The following is a 17,297-nucleotide window of genomic DNA, read 5'->3' on the forward strand; positions in this document are numbered from 1 at the left end:
CGCACTCCACTAATCTTTGATTATTACTAGCAATAATAATAATAATGTGCAGTTCCAGAAAATATCCATACTCCCCCCACGCAAGGTTTTTTGCTGTGTACCCTCCCTCCCCCAAGGAAATTCCAATTTAGCTTCATACATTGCTTCTAAAATTTTGGCTTTTAAGATTCCCCTTCCCCTAGGAATTTCCGATGACCTTCCATGGGGTGGGTATGGATTTGTTCTGGGGCTGTATAATAAACAGGTTCTTAAAAAATGTATTTTACATCATAACGAAGTCTTGATGCTTTTTACAGCCCTTTTACATAAAAACCCTAACCTAAAAAAATGAGAGTTAAAGCGATTTTTTCCTTTGCATTTGTCCAGCACTGAAACAAGTTGCATAACCATAATTAAATTCTCCATTAAGCTCCCCTCTCTAATAAGTCCCCTTCTTCGGGTAAGAAAGTTGTCAAGTAACTTTTCACTGCTTATCCTAACCTTATAGTCTTGAGATGATTCCTGTGTTTACCAAAAAAATAATAGCGATGCTTGTCAACTTTTCCACTTTTCTTAGATAGCACATATTTGGAAGTTTCTTTCTCAGGAGGAACTTACTAAAAACGCACTAAAAACAACAGTGTTTTAAAAGAACACAACTTTTTTTTTCCAAAAAAGGCAATCACAAAGCAACAACAAAAAACTCAGTTGAATTGAATTTTTTTAAAATACAAAAATAAGAATTAAGTGTCCCTCAATTACAGCTCAAAAGCTTTAAATAAAATTGGATTTTACTGGCAGATCAGTAAAATATTTAATGAAATGTGTCTCTCATTATCTGCATATTCTCAGTAAACCATCCATAATGTGTTGTTATTTATGAAACTACTGTGTAGTCAAGCTTTCAAGGTCATCAAATTCAATAGTTTCCTTGTAGCTTACAACAGCATGGTTTGGTTTCTTATTATAGGACAAAATATACTTCAACAGTTTTTTTCCACATACAGTATCTACACATTTTCACCAAAACGTTCCACCTATTGCAACTACACTCCTCAAATATTAGTGCAGTTTTGATTACCTGTCCTATGAAATTGTTTCAGTAACCACAACAACGACTAACGTGACTCATGTTGTAAGCTTGTGTGACTTTGTTTATCTATTATCCCATGTATTTGTAATCAGGATCAACAGTCAGACCTTTTCAAGCTACTCCATGCAGCAAACCAGCAGATTTGTGTTCAATGAACAGAAATTTACAAACATGCTCCGTTTACTGCAAATTTAATCAGCTATTTGTATCTGTGCCTATCATAGTAATCAACCATGGCATGAAAACAAAAAACGTCATCACCTGTTTTAATTTGCATACAATTATGGGGCCTAAGTACGCTCATTACGCCACGCTTATTGCATGTGGCCTTAATTGATCAACTGTTCCCAAATATGTACTGTAAGAGACTACATACACACTAACACTCTGGGTGAATTGTCATGAGTATGTCATGCATTGCACCCTATAACAAGGAAATCAAGGTTCAAAGGGAACGTGAAAAGAAAGTGAAAATTACAGCTCATACATGTGACAAAAGCAAGAAAGATTTCGGTGGATACCAGCTTCAACACACAGGACCAACTTGGTGGGAAACGAAAATATTATACGATTTTAGTTGTTCAGGAAACTTCATTTAGCTTGAAGCATAAAATTACACGCAAAAGGGACATATTAACCTAAAACGGATGGTTCTTGGTATCTAAATTTATCATGTGCGAAGCCACCTTTTCTCAGCAATGTGTTAGTTTGACCGCACTGGCTGACAAGAAAAAACTTGACAATGATCAGTACTTTTACAATGGATTTGAATGATTTGTTAGTAGAAAGGCGAAAGATATAACTTTGTTATGAATGAAGCGATTTAAAGAAAACCTTAATTGAACAAGGTCGCTGATTACCAAGCTCTGCTTCGTGACAGAAAATACGGAAATTTAATATCGAAAGCGCTAGCTGCGGCATATCCAGGCGAGAGGAAGCGTATAGATACATAGTACGTATCACCCTGAATCATGAAACAAACAATTTTTCTGCCTACGAACTCGTGAGCGTATTGAAAACAAGAAAGATATTATCAACCTCTGGTTCGAAATAGCTAGAAAGAATAAGAATTTTTCGTACCTTTCGTTCTAAAGACGTCGTTGTTCAAAGCACTCCTGAGAAGGTTCGCGAAGAATCAAACACAGTCACGTGGTCATTAATACTGATGACGTAAACTCGTTCCCAGGGACAAATAGGGAACCAAAATTTCCGCTATCACAAGTACATTCAATTTCGTTAGTCTGTAATGTCAGCCGTCTCCTCCCCCTAACCCGCAGGGGGCGCGGGAGAGAGAGAGAGAGTCTCTCTCTCCCACGCCCCCTGCAGGTTAGGGGGAGGAGACGGCTGACATTTCAGACTATCAATTTCGTCGGTAAGGTCGTTAGACATTACGCCATCACACCAGAGTATCAGGCCTTCCTTCCCAACCAACAACCTTAAAAAAGGTAGAGAGCCATGCAGGAAGAGAAGTATCTTGTAACTCTCTGTTTTAATAAAGTGTTGTTTTGTTTTAGTATCCTCGAAGAAGAGAGAGAACCCTTGAAGCGATTCTGGAAATGTTCCTCATCTGGTTTGAAAATTTTTTTTGCAGCAATTACCGACTTTCTTTCAAAAAGATAGAGGCACCAGAGCATGCAATAAGATGCCATTTTCGTTTCATTTGTAGAACCATAACCTGAGTATCAGGCCTTCCTAAGGGGAGAGGGGAAGATATTTTGAAAGGCCCTTTTAAGTACCAAAATGACAGTTTCCCCTTCCCTTTTTTATACGTCGGCTTGTAAAATCCCAACCCTTTTATATACCTGCATCCTGAAAAAAATACCCCTTTCGGGTGGAGACTTCCCTTAAAGCCCAATAAAGGGGGTACCCCACCCCTGGGTTTCCTACACAATCACAAAGTTGGCTTCATTGCACAGTAGGTAGAGCAAAGCACCGGTATCCGAGAGTTAAAAGTTAGAATCCCGTCAAAGAATAGCCTCCCCCGCAGACGTCCTTAAGAGTTCGTCACGCATTCTGGCTTGATAGCTCGGATGGTAGAGCACAGATCAGATCAGATCTGATCAGATCGAATCCCGTTCGAGCCTTAAAATAGGGCCCCTCGCGAAACTGAAAGTGATCATTGTCAACACGTTTTAATGAGTATTTCCTGGGGAACATCTTGCCTTGGCATTGGCTCTTCTCATGCTACTCGCCGACCACAAACTTACTGTAAACATTTAACATAATCAGTGTATATTCTTATCTCTGCATCAACAAACAAACAAAGTCCTTATCCTGTTCATTCTAAATTTAACTACAACAGTTGCTAGATTTGTAGTTTATTTCTCTCTTCTTAGTTTTTTCAGGAAGAGACACCACAGGCCAGCTTTTGTTTTTATTTCACTAATATGTATCCTATGGCTTTAATGTTCTTCTGATATCCCTCATCACCGCACTTGTTGGTAAACATGTGTTTGTACGGTCACCAATAATACCGATTCTTGCTTTCGATATCTGCGCTTCTAGTAAAACTTGCTGTGTCAGTTGAACCCTTCTTTGTTACACTTCTCCGCAAAGATGCTTCAGAGCCAATCAATGTCTTCCACTTATCTCTACCCAGAGAGGTTGATCGATTGCGGCCGTCAGCGATCAGAGAGTACAGTGAAGCGCCATTCTTGCTGATGACCAGGAACTTGACAGATTGATTGCCAATCCTCATGCCGAGACAGATCTTGGAGAAGTTCGTGTTCCAATAAGTCGGTAACTTAGTTTCCTGGTTGTCAAACCCCGTCTCACCTCCAGGACGATTGAACTCGATTTTGTTGCTCCAGAATTGGGAACCGTCGTGAACCGTTGACTACAAAAGAAAACACGAAATCACCGCTTAAAAATGTTTCAAAAAACCTTATTAATTTGCCGATATCCCGTTACTTGTTGCACCAATCGCGCAAAACTAAACGTCAGTTTAACTTTGTTTAGGAGTTTTTTTGACAGTGTGGAGTTAGGGTTAATTAAAGCATTGGTCACTGTAGGAGTAAAGGGCAGTGGGACGTGTTACTTATAATCCACAGTGGTTTTATTGTTGTTACTTCCTTTAACTTACAAAAAATAATGTTATGCACCGGCAGGGAGGTCCATATTGGGACTTTGAGGTCTTGAGTGCGGCCTTGGGCAGTCCTCAAAATAGAGAGCACAGTTATTCCCCAATACAGTCTGACCTAGCGGTAAGTACAATTTTAACTTTTTTTCCACTCCCGGAACCAATCAATTGTATGATTTACAGAATTTCGCCCGCTCGCGCACCGAGAAAAAAATAATATCAGTTACGGACCAAGGGTGGATTGGTGAAAACCACAACCTGTTGTTGATTATACCTTGTGAGGCCATCAATTTTCATGACCAGCGTCCATCCTCCATCTCCGCATCCATCAATTCCGGTCCTGTGACAGTAAACAGGGATTCTTCCAATGTCAGTTTGCAACTTGTAAGCTTTATTCACTCGACATCTGAATTGAAGATTGAAGTGAAAGTTAACTACAGATTAACCTCTTCAATCTGAATCGATGATTCGTTGCATTGAGATCAAAGATCACTACGAATTAGTTATTAAACATTGCATTTGTTTTCTTCTATTTACATTTGTCTTATTTTAATTTCTTTAAAGCTTGATTACTCTTCTATAAAGAAATTGTTGAAAATTCATTCTTGGTTAGTCTCCTAACAGAGGTTTCTCTTTGTAATTTTTGTTTTCTACTTATTGCTTTTTCGTGTCCGTTTTGAAGGATAACAAATCGAAAAAATATACGAACGAAGTAGAAGTAAGAATGAGAAAGCTCAGAAAGGAGGTTATCGATCGGCGTTCATGGTAAACATTACATCCATTGAATTAAGCAGATTATGGCAGAAATTTTTACCATTTAGCAAGAGTATTTGCCTGCCTCAGAGCTGTCTTTTTCGAGAAAATGTTTATACTTTATACTTTACTGAAAAAGGTGATGGTGTTAGTGTGGAAGCCGGTTTGGGGTTGAGGGGGGGGGGGGGGGAGGGAGAGGTTACGTGTCACGGAAACGTAGACAGTTCACGCAGATTTTGATATTAACCTCTTTCACAAGTTACAAACATCAGTTTTCGCTTCTCCGGTAATATTAATGGAACATTACGTGGCTAATCGTTAATTACCCTGATCACCGCGCTTTACGAGGACAACAGCCATTTCACGTTTCACATCAAAATATGGCAAATCACAACTGACGACAAATATGCCCAAGACCACTGTCCCTCAAACGTCTACGAACAGAGGTCTATAAAAAGCCATATCACTTACTTATACTTCCGATAAATATCTCTGCACGATGCAAAAGAGTCGTCACCTGTGAAGACATCACACATTCAATGATTAAATCCAAGCCTAGCTTGAATATCTTAAGTCAGAGACTGATAAACCGGGCCAATATATATAAATATATCTAAATATCTAAATAAATATAGAAACTCACAAAAAGCAGTATTACTAAGTGAATATGAATATATCAAACATATGTTTGAACTTTGGGTGAAAGATTAAGTAAATGCGAAGGTCTCTGTTCTATTCAGTATTAGTATAAATCTACTAGCGTTCTATTACGAATGCCGTTCTCTGATTGGCTACGCTACCCGCTATCTTTTTTGTGATAGATAGTGAAAAGCGGTTGTCAACAAAATTCAGCCCGCTTCTTCACGTTTTCGAAGTGTCTGTGGGGAGGATTTGCATAATTTACTTGTTACGTTTAAACGACAAGTAAATTTATTCTAAAACAATTAGATTATTCGCTCTCGATTTCTACCTGCATGATAGCTGATTCGATCACGCGATAGAAATCTCGACTTCATAATCTAATTGTTAATTACTAAGGATATCAACCTTCCGCTCGCAGCAGGTGTTCTGCAATGGGATACTCAACCCATAAAACAGGATAGCTCTTCCTGCAAATAATACTAATATCAGACACTCACTTCCTGTACGTTTTCACAACTAATAATAATAATAATAATAATAATAATAATAATAATAATTATTATTATTATTATTATTATAACAATAATAATAATAATGATGATGATGGTGATGATGATGATCTGAAGTTTATTTACTAGCCTCGTGTAGGGTTGTATCCAATAAAATGTCCTATTGCGCTTTACAAATATACGATTAACGACCTTAAATGGCTTACTGAAATCTAAATAGTTAGATTATTACTAAAGTAATTATCATAAATATATACTCACCTGGCTTCCTTTTCCTTTTCATTTCCTGCAAATCAGACGAATGAAATAGTGAAAGGAGACAGGAATGTAACAACAATGCCTAATTTTAAGATGTCGCCTGCAGAGCCGAGCAGATTTCCCTTCAACGTTCCGACATATTGAAGAGCACCTCTGCTCGAAGGTTCAGTCACTTTTATTTTAGAAATTCTAACAATTTTAATAATACAGCCCGGAAACCATGAATCCAAAACTAAAAAGCTTGTTGGGTCCGTTTACGAAAATATTGGTCTCGCTTTTTGTGTGTGTTAATCTCCGAACAAGGACACCAGGCTAACTCATAAACACTTATCTCTCACTGCAATCTACACGTTTCCCTTGGGACTGGCCTATTCCAGAGTTAAACGACTCAAAAACCATACCCTTTTGCACCCGACATTCCTATATATTGCTTATATAGGTGAGTGTAACGATTTTGCGCAAACCGTTGTCAGATTGTCAAGCTTATACAAAATATTTCAACACATAAAAGCCAGCCATGTTGACGAATTGGGCAAAATTTGGTCCTTTGGCCAAAGTTATGAAAATTAGCCAAGCACCAAGAAGCCAGCCATGGTGACGAATTTGATAATTTTGGCGCATTTGGGAATACGATGAATTTCGCAAATTTCGTCAAATAGACCATTTCCGAATTGCTGTGGACCTCATTACGAAAACGAGGCCAAGTGCAAGCTTTTCATACGAAAATTAACTTTGTTTGCATATGAATGAAAACTTATTTTCATAACAAATACTTTGCAGTTCTCCTCGCTTCCATTACTAGGTTCAAAGCAACTCGGAAATGGTCTATTGTGAAAATTATGTAAATTAGCTAGAAAAGCATAGAAGCCGGAAGTCATGTTGACAAATTTGCAACATTTCGTCAAACTCACCAAACTGCTTACCTGAATAAATTTTGGGCCAATTAGTCGAACAGTCAACTTATTCAATTGGCTTATGATATAAGTGTCACATAAGAGCCTGCCATGTTGATGGAATGATATGACAGTTTTGGGGAATATGACAACTCTGAAAACCTGGAGGAAGTTTCATCACGTCGAAAAAAATCCCCCCCCCCCCCCCACCCAAAAAAAAAAATAGTGCATGTATACCTCGTTCTCCAAGCGTGAGTCGACAGTAAGATTCTAGAACTTAAGTACCCCAATTGTTATTTTAAAATAAAGAAATAAAACAACAACAAAAAAACATTAAACCCTTTCAGCAACAGAGTCTATGACGCCAGAATCTCGGCCTTTGGCGAAATATATTATCAACTTCGCCATTTTCGCCAACTTCGTTGAATTCGCCACTTCCCTTGTACCTTTCTCTCTAGCTCATTCGCTTGAATCTACTTTTGGCAAAATATTGTCAAAGTTGCTAGCTTCGCCAAATTCGCAGTGTTCGTCGAATTCGCCATTTCACTGGTATTCTCCTCTTGAGCTCAAATTTGCCATTTTTGACGAATTCCCTTAGTCACTGATGTTATCGAAATTGGCGAAATTTCGTCAAACTTGCCACTTCGTTATTACGTGCATTTCTGGACATATTTCGCGTTAGCTTTCCCATTCAATTTCCATGATGTGAAAAACTCGTTTATTTAGCAAATACAAATTGGTGCGTGTGAGAGCTTCTTCAAAACATCTGCCATCTGTTGAGGGATAAGTTGGCGTTCTACTTTAAATAAGAACGAGAGCACGTTTACTTTCCGTTTGTGGTTCTGTTGTGTATTTGCTCAAATTTTCTTTGTAAGCAAACGGTAACTCGCAAGTGAGGAAAATGGCGGAAAGATCAAGGCCATTTGGTTATTTTGCCGTTTGCGCGTTTGTCATTTTCCGGCTAAGCCGACACGTTGTTTCCGCAACTCTGATAGACATAACTGATTTTTTGTTCCCGGCCTACTCCAAGAATTATTCAGACTACATTGACGCAACCGGACCAAGTAGGAAAAGCCCACTTCAATTGCGATATTTTAAAACTTAGCTACACTAGAAGATATTGTGGCGCGAACATTACTTCGTTTAGGTCGCTGATCTGGCAAGTGTATCACTGACATGCGATATGAGAAATAAGCAATAAAGAAAAAAGAGCTAAAGGATTCTACTTACCTCTCAAATTTCTTTCCTCTTTATGATCGTAGGTGGAAGTAACTTAATGCTCTTCACTTTGAATATGAATATATGCATATATTTGAACTGCAGGTGACAGATGAAATAGCGGAAAGACCCTCCCAGTTGTTAAGAAAACACTGAAGCCTTAAAAGATTTCAAGCTTGAACGGGATTCGAACCCCTGATCTCTGCGATGCCGGTCCAATGTTCCACCAACTGAGCTATCAAGCCAACTGGGAGCTGGTCATATCGTGGGTTCGTAATATATCCGTGAACGATGAATAACTGAATATGAATACAGTTGAACCTCTCCACAACGGCCACCTTTGGGACATAAGAAAGTGGCCGTTGTGGAGAGGTGGCCGTTATGGGGAGGCAGGGGTGTAATACGACACCTTTTTTTTTCGGGAAGTACAACATGTTTAGTGTGCCAAGTTCATGCTTACTGTAGCGTATAATGGTAATCCAGTGTTAAATAATATATATAGATAAAATACACAATAAAACGTAAATAATGTTTTGAATCAAAATGTCAACAATACGAAACGAGCAAGGTTCGCAACATTCGCTATAAGTATTTTATACAATTTTTGTTTACTGCAGCATACACCGTTAATGGAATACAATCACAATCCGTATATCATTTTAAAAAATAGATACAATGGTATCAAGATGAGCAGCTTACTGACTTAAAGCTGACCAATAAAAAAGAAGCCGGGCTATTAAATAATTTTCAAGCCACGTACAAAGCGCTAGACATTATTAAAGTTTGTTGGAAGCGCATGTTAAGTGTTCGTTCTCAGTTTTGCATCTTCTAAAACTTTCATTGATTCATTTTTACCACACTGCACAATGATTCGCTTATTTTTCTTGTTGACCATAATATCCATCGTGATCACCCTCATTTGGTCTTCGGATGGTTACACTGTTCATAACAGGTTACTCACAGGCCATGTGTTTAAGACTGTTGAATCTATCGACTGGCTTCAGTGCGTTGAGGAGTGCCACAAACACGACGAGTGCATTTCCTACAACTATTTTCCTCCTAAAAAAGTCTGTGAGCTGAATAACTTTGGCTATGATAACCAGTGTGGGGTTATCAGAGCCACTGGATGGATTCACCATGTAGTCGACATATCAGAGGTAATTACACATGCTAACATGGGTTGTTATCGACATTTATTGCAAGATTGGGCGAAAAAGACAGTATCATACCTTTCATTAGGAGCAAAGAGAAAAAAATGTTCAGCAAAACACGAATTTCTTTTTCTAGTTTCCACTGAATTGTGTTCAAGCGAGGTAAAGGATTGTTTACACAAGCTTATACATCATTAGCTCGGATGCTTTAGGAACGAGATTTTATTCCCATGTTCCAAGCTACTGTGGCGGTTTGAAAGTTTGTTATCTTTTTTTTTCGCGTTGAGGACGTCAATTTTGTTTCTCCGAAAAAAAAAATAGATATCATAATAATTTCATCGGGCATTGCGGCGTATTTTGCGGGCTAAAACGAAGAATTCAGCGGGTTAAAATATATTTAGCCCGCTGCTCTGAGCCAATAAGAAAGAAGAAAATAACGTAGCTAGCCAATCAGAACTGGAAGCCATTCAACTGTTCGCGCCGTTTTCTTGTTTGTTTGACTGGAAGCGCTGCCATCTGCAAAAACAGCGACATCCATTCCTATAATACCCGGAGAAAGAATGATTTCCGTCTTCCACGAGTATGAACAAACTACGGAAAGGAGACACTCCTTTACCAGCGTATTAAGGAATGGAACCTTTTAGAACAGTCTCTCAAAGACATAAATTCTTTTTTAATTTTTAAGCAACGTATCAAAGAGCGTGTTTTTAGCTAGTTTTTAATTCTTATTTCTAATTTTTATTTCTTATCGCTGGCTTTGTATTTTCTACTTTTAAATAATTGTAATTTTTAAAATAATTGTAATTTTTAAATCATTTCTCAATCTACAGGGCCCCACTGAATATCACTTTCGTGATGTGGGCTCCCTGTATAAAGATTGTTATTATTATTATTATTATTATTATTATTATTATTATTATAAAAGATTGTTTTGAGCTACAAAATCGATGGAAAACCTAACGAAGAAGCACATTCTCAGTCGTCTGAGCTAGATGAAGAGGACTTTAATACAGGAACTCGTGGGCAGTCGTAAGAGATTATTTCTTCACTGTTTACAAAATTCTGTTATTTTCCTTTTGAAAACTTAGAAGCAAAGATTCTTTTGACAAAATTTGTGGTGTTCTGCTAAAGTTTTCAGTTTTTGTGACATCGAAAGCTTTTGTACAATTAAATAAACGCCGACGCGATTCCGGCATTCCGGCAGCGTTCACAGAAGATATCGCGATCGCTTACTGTACTGTCTTTGATTCCTTTTGTGAATAATAATAATAATAATAATGATGGTTTATTTAAATTACACATAATAGCATATAAAATGAAATACAATGTGTTTACAATTAATAAGATAATATATTACAATTGTTCGTAGGGACTGGGATTACAAGAAGTCAATATAAAAAGCTATTTACAATTCGATTTACTATAAGATGCTAAGGAAATAATGAATTAATAATCATATGTGATTCTACGATGTTTTCGCCATTGCAGGAAAAAAACTCATTCCGAAATGCCCTCTGAAATTATTATAATAGTAATAGAGTTGATGTTCTTAGGCGTAAATATGTTTTTGGCCCTTCTAAGAACTCATTTTAGCCCGAGCCGAAAATGAGCCTGAGTCGGGCCCAAAACATATTTACGCCCCCGAACATCAACTCTATTGTTATATTAATTTCTTAGTCTGTTTTTGATCACAATTAAAACCGAATGTTTGAGACGACTAAGGCCTCTGAACTCAGAATTCAGGGAGAAATTTCCAGTTAGATCTCTTCATACATTTGTGTGGATACTTCTGTTAACGTGAGTCTACCATGAGGGAATTCCACTGGGATTTCGTCTGCATATTATAGGTTTTTATGTTTAGTTAGTTTATTTATAGCAATCTAGTGCTGTTCTGCGTATTGTTTTGTTTTTTCATGGGAAATTGCCAGCTGTTCCACGTTGATAAAGTTGTGAGAAAAAAAATTTTTCGCGACGAGAAAGATGACCAACCGGTCAATTTTTTTCTATACCAAATATTTCCTCAAACAATATTAATTTTTTCTCTCTTCTCGTGACTCTTAAAGCGGCGAAAGTGTAAACGGTCTCAAGTCCGAAGTCGATTGTCTAATACCACGAAGGAGTTTAACAGGACAGGTGGTTCAGTTTACAAAACAAACTGTTAACGTGTATATCAGTAAATTGCAAACTTGTACTTGATGATATGACGAGCATTATCAGAAAAAAGCTAAATTTGCGAAAGTCTGTGCGTTTTTTGAAATTTCAAGGGGTTTTCTATCGGTTATCATTTTTAAGATTAGTGATTGTATTCTTTATGAAATATACAAAAAAAAAAAAACAAACTTTATCGCGACACGAAACGATTTAGGTATTAATTACCCTTACCAAGACGGATGTCACAAATGATTATTCTCTCTGCAAATCTTCCCGTAGATCTTCCGGTAGATGACAAGTGCGTGCGGAAGATCTTTTGATTTTTCTTTCTTTTCTTTTTTTGTTTGAAGTTTTCCCTTCCTGGGTTCCGTGGCAGATTATTTAAAGTGCTAAGAATGGCGTAGCTTGCTACCCCGCACCTGTGAGCAGAGCTAGTAGGGTAGTTTATTGACCAGGGATAAGATGCCTTTCCCTACAACTTTCTGCAAATTGAATTTTCAGCTAAAACTTCCGAACAGATAGAACAATATTAGCTTCAACGTGGCAACACAGAAGACAATTTTGAAGGTAGTTTGTATGTATGTATGACTGTGTTAGCTTTTGAAAAGATTCATGCTTATGACTGCTACGAATAATCACACAAGAGTATAATAATACGAGAGCTGTTCTTTTTTTAAATTCTGGTAGAGTACAAAGGTGCTTGGTCCCCAAGAGGAAAAAGAAGAATAAAAAGCAGTGTAATTTTTCCGTAAGAGGATGAGTTAATAAATCTGGGGTGCGTTTCATTTTTAAAGTATAATTCTATTTTCGTTTTTTACAATCCAAGACCAGATTTTCTGCTGCAAATAAATCCATGCCAGGACACTACAGTTGCAGTAGTTCAAGCGCTTGCTGTGTGTCGAGATGGTTCAAGGTAAATGGATTAATTATTACTTTTAAGTTAATTATCTTATGATGCTATTTTAAGACATTTTCAGCTGCAAAGGCCAATTAAGGTACGTTCTGTTTACCACCATCGAATTAGAGTGACGAAATTTCTTCTGAGCGAAAGGTTCTCGCATTTAACTGATTTAACTCAGAAAACTATTAGCATGCATAGCTGGCGATGTTGTCCGTGCGCGAATATAAAGTTTTGGCGGGAGAACCGCCATGAGCGGCGTGCGCCGCGACAACGAGTGACGTAAGCCGCAGATTGCCTTTTCCCCATTCCCCTCGGGGCTTCGCTACTCACTCTCGCCTTTATCCAACATCACGCGGTTAGATACGAAAGTCAATTGCAAAAAAAAAAAAATTGCTATAGGATTCAATTTTTTGACCTTTTGACACAGCCATTTATATATTCACTATCTACGGGTGCAGAACGACTATTGCCAGTTCCGGTTGGCTTGATAGCTTAGTGGGTAGAGCAAACCGCAGAGTTATTAGTAAGAATCCCGTTAGAGCCTGAACAAAGGCCAATGGCGGAGCTGAAGGTGATCATCGTCGATGATTCTAAAGGATATTTCCTGGGGGATGGGTGGGAGGTCCTCGCCTCTCTAGCTCTCGGGCTAAGCCTTCTTTGTTGACTGACCCATGACTTACTGAACAGTTTATATTCCTATCTCTGCATTTTATTTTCATGTCATTATTATACTACAACAAGCAAACAAAAGTTCCGATCCTGTCCAGTCTTACTAAATCTAACCTAAACCTAACTACAACAGTTGCAACATTTATGGTTTATTTTTCTCTTCTCACTTTTTTTTAGGAGGAACCTCCATCGTTTTCCTTTTATTTCACTAATATGTATCCTATGGTTTTAATGTGCTTGTCTCCGTTATCGCCTTCGCGTGAAGCCTCATTACCACACGTGTTGGTATCATCAAAACGTCCCCCCGTACCAAAACCAATTCTGGAGTTGCAGGTACCGCAACGGTTTTGATTGTTGCTTATAATACCGATTCTTGCTTTCGAATAGAGGTCACGTTGCCCTGGAACGTAGATAGTTCACGCATATTTTAGGATCAACCTCTTTCACAACAAGTTGCAGACATCAGTTTCGCTTCTCCGGCAATATTAATGGAACACTACGACGTGGCTAATCAGCGCTAATTACCCTGATCATCGCGTTTTACGAGGACAACAGCCATTTCACGTTTCACATCAAAGTATGGCAAATCAACTGACGACAAATATACCCAAGAGCACCCTCCTTCAAACGTCTACGAACAGCGGTCTATAAAATCCATGTCACTTACTTATTCTTCAGATAAATATCTCTGCACGATGCAAAAGAATCGTCAGCTGTGAAGACATCACACATTCAATGATTAAATCCAAGCCTAGCTTGAATGTGTTAAGTCAGAGACTCATAAACCGAGCCAATATGTATAAATATATCTAAAAAATCACATAAAGAAGTATTACTAAGTGAATATGATTATATGAAACATGTTTTAACTTTGGTTGAAAGATTAAGTAGATGCGAAGGTCTTTGTTCCATTCAGTTTTACTAAGGATATAAACCTTCCGCTCGCAGCAGTTCTGCAATGGGATACTCAATCCATAAAGCAAGATAGCTCCTTCTGCAAATAATACTTATATCAGACACTCACTTCCTGTACGTTTTCACAACTAATAATAATAATAATAATAATAATAATAATAATGATAATAATAATAATGATGATGATGATGATCTGATGTTTATTTACTAGACTCGTGTAGGGTTGTATCCAAAAAAATGCCCTATTGCGCTTTACAAATATACGATTAATTAATATGGCTTACAAAAATCTAAATAGTTAATTTATTACTAAGGTAATTATGACAAATATATACTCACCTGGCTTCCTTTTCCTTTTCATTTCCCGCAAATCAGACGAATGAAAAAGTGAAAGGAGACAGGAATGTAACAACAATGTCTAATTTTAAGATGTCGCCTTCAGAGCCCAGCAGAGTTCCCTTCAACCTTCCGACATATTTTAAGGGACCTCTGCTCGCAGATTCAGTCAGTTTTATTTTAGAGATTTTAACAATTTTAATGATTCAGCACGGAAACCATAAATTCAAACCTAACAAGCTTGTTGGTTTCGTTTGCGAAAATATTTGTCTTGCTTTCTACGTGTGTTATTCTCCGAACAAGGACACCAGGCTAACGCATAAACACTTATCTCTCACTGCAATCTATACGTTTTCCTCGGGACTGGTCTTTACATATAAATATCAGTTTATGACTTGATTTCATGAAACACTTGTTCACGATCTCACCTCAATACCAGCCCCTTGCATTGTATACAGAAAAGTGCCCTCTCTAGTCACCAGATCCCCATCCGCGTCTTCCTTGTCTGTATCCAACAGGTCACAACTCGTCCCAGTCAACTGAAACGCTACGCAGCCACCAACTTTGGCGCAATGGCGGAAACACTCCACTGGGCCGGGCACGTTCACAGAGGCAATAGTATGCCTTACTATGGCAATATCCTTGGTGAAGATGTTGTAGGTGTAAATGAGTGATGTTTTAACTTCGGTGCTGTTTGATGAGGTTGTCATAGAAAGCAGTAGTGCACCAATCATCACCAACTTGGGCGCAAAGTCAGAAGACATCTTAAACTGTAAAGTTTCAACCAATTAGTTCATGATAGCTGGTTTCTGTTAAGATAACGAGAGACCTGGGGAGTTTTTGCACCGTATTACTTAAATTTTCTAGATTGGATTCCCGGGTGGGGGGGGGGGGGGGGGGGAAGGGGGTGGGTGCTGCTCAGAAATTTTGATCGGAGTGTGTGGCTCGGTTCTCTAAACCCTGATCCTTTTTAAGACCAAAATATTTAATTTTTCCATTACCCTTTCTCAGATGTTGCCTCTAAAATTCATATCCATTTACAGACTTGGTTTCTATAATCCATACCCGTCACTGTGAGATCCATTCCCGTTTTCATACTTTCGGACCAAAATGGTTAGAATATATTAGAGTAAAATGGATCAAAAACCATAACACTTCCCCCCCCCTCCCCCCGACATACCTGGGAAACAATGTTATTTTTTACGCAGCTCTGTACATTTTGTAGAAAGTTTTTACCAAATTAAATAAAATCTGAACCGAAATTAAACGCCTTTAGGCAATTGTCAACCACATTCCACACTTTAAACTCTTTTTGATAGTTAATATATGTGGTGTCGTCTGTGAAGGGACTGGGGACGAGCGTAGGACCACATGGTCTAGTGAACCCAACAATATATATCAACGAACCTGGAATGTTTTCTTTGATAGTGAAATCCGTTTTGTCGAAAATAGAACAAACTGTTTTTCCGATAGAACAATTTCTTATAACATATCCTGGCTGATTATGGTGAATGATATCAGGTCTTGCGGAAATTGCTTTAGACATTTTATGTGTATTTGTCTACGTTTACAAGGGAGATTGGACGCCAATTTTCTGGAAGTGAACGATCTTTTCCTTTTTTTCTCAACACGTGTAATGATAGACTGTCTTTGAGAGAACGACATCTCATTTTTCTCGAAGCATTCGTAAACATATTTAATAAGGCTGTCGCTGATTACAGACAAGAACGTCTTAAAGCAATTTAACACAATCTTTATCTTTCCACAATTACAAGAACATTGGCTGTAGGGAGTCTTATTTTTAGTTTAAGTGTATTTTGTTACACCCATTTTTACTGTTCTTTTTTTAAGCTTTGAAGGTGGGTTGGTAAAAGTTGCTGTTTTTACTATTTGAAGGGAATATGTGGAGACATCGATGATATTTAGTATTGGAAGACTTGTGCTTCTCAACCCATCGTAGTATTTAGCCTTGCATCAAATTTTAAATGTTGCGAGAAGTTACCAAAGTTGTTATAATTTTGAATTTTTCACCATAAAAAATCAATTTGGTCCATTAGTGTACCATCCTCCCTGGAAGCTGAGGAAGAAAACGTATAGGACCCAAAGAAAGGTGTTTTCTATTAAGCAACTGGACAAATTGTAATTCACGTGCAAGATTTCAACCGAATTTACTTTGTGACCAATTTTGGCTATGACGATTTTAAGGAGACAACCACTTAACCTCTAGGCGTAGATTAAGAGGAGAAAATGTTTTAAACGTTTTAAATCTTAAAAGCTTTATTCTGTAAGAACTTCAAAATGAGATCTCTCAGGACACTGAAGAATTAGCCTGTTTTTTGCTGCAAGAGAAGATGAAGCTGTCTAAGAAAGATACTGAAGACATTAAATTTGAACGAATTCACCGCATACCAGCTCGGAAGAAAAACCAGAGATCTGCGAAAGCGAGGCCTATTATGGTCACGTTTAGCTGTTACCAAAATAAAGAGTTCATTTGGTCATAGGTAAATAATCTAAAAGGCACTGGAATTGGACTTTCACACGATTATCCATGGAAAGCTGTACCCCGTTTTGAAAAAAGCAGAGCAACAAAAACAATCAGCCTTCGTTAAGGTAAATGAACTAATAATTAATGATCAAGTCTACAGTGGAGTGTTAACAGAAAACCTTCCATATTACGAAGAAAAGTATTAGTAGCAACCCAGCAGATGGAGAGCTGTAGCCAGATCAGCAAATGATCATACAGATCGACG

General features: G+C 37.9%; 3 protein-coding genes across 6 annotated transcripts in view; 1 reads left to right on the forward strand and 2 right to left on the reverse strand.

Moving 5' to 3' along the window:
• LOC146463682 (uncharacterized) overlaps positions 1-2,203 on the reverse strand; it is a 125,475-nt gene extending 123,272 nt beyond the window's left edge. Inside the window, exon 1 of one of the 2 annotated variants that reach the window (XM_085084233.1) lies at positions 2,153-2,203. The gene's annotated coding sequence lies outside the window, so the exon portion shown is untranslated. The other variant, XM_085084235.1, reaches the window with a different exon arrangement.
• Positions 1,375-17,297, forward strand: part of LOC146463685 (uncharacterized) — a 73,770-nt gene continuing 57,847 nt past the window's right edge. The window contains exons 1-4 of one of the 3 annotated variants that reach the window (XM_085084274.1): positions 1,375-1,619; positions 4,180-4,275; positions 6,353-6,476; positions 8,530-8,689. The gene's annotated coding sequence lies outside the window, so the exon portion shown is untranslated. Of the gene's footprint in view, positions 1,620-2,975; positions 3,808-4,179; positions 4,276-6,352; positions 6,477-8,529; positions 8,690-9,569; positions 9,582-17,297 lie in introns of those variants that run through there. The other 2 variants (XM_085084273.1, XM_085084275.1) reach the window with 2 other exon arrangements.
• LOC146463686 (putative skeletal organic matrix protein 5) lies at positions 4,194-15,370 on the reverse strand. The gene is made up of 3 exons (XM_085084276.1): positions 14,551-15,370; positions 13,964-14,009; positions 4,194-4,557 (listed from the first exon to the last, which is right to left on the reverse strand). The coding sequence occupies exons 1-3, from the start codon at positions 14,570-14,572 to the stop codon at positions 4,371-4,373; spliced, it is 255 nt and encodes an 84-aa protein (XP_084940402.1). The 5' UTR covers positions 14,573-15,370; the 3' UTR covers positions 4,194-4,370.

The sequence above is a fragment of the Pavona decussata genome, unplaced genomic scaffold (assembly GCF_977016875.1).
Source record: "Pavona decussata unplaced genomic scaffold, jaPavDecu1.1 SCAFFOLD_175, whole genome shotgun sequence".
Classification (NCBI taxonomy): Eukaryota; Metazoa; Cnidaria; class Anthozoa; order Scleractinia; family Agariciidae; genus Pavona; species Pavona decussata.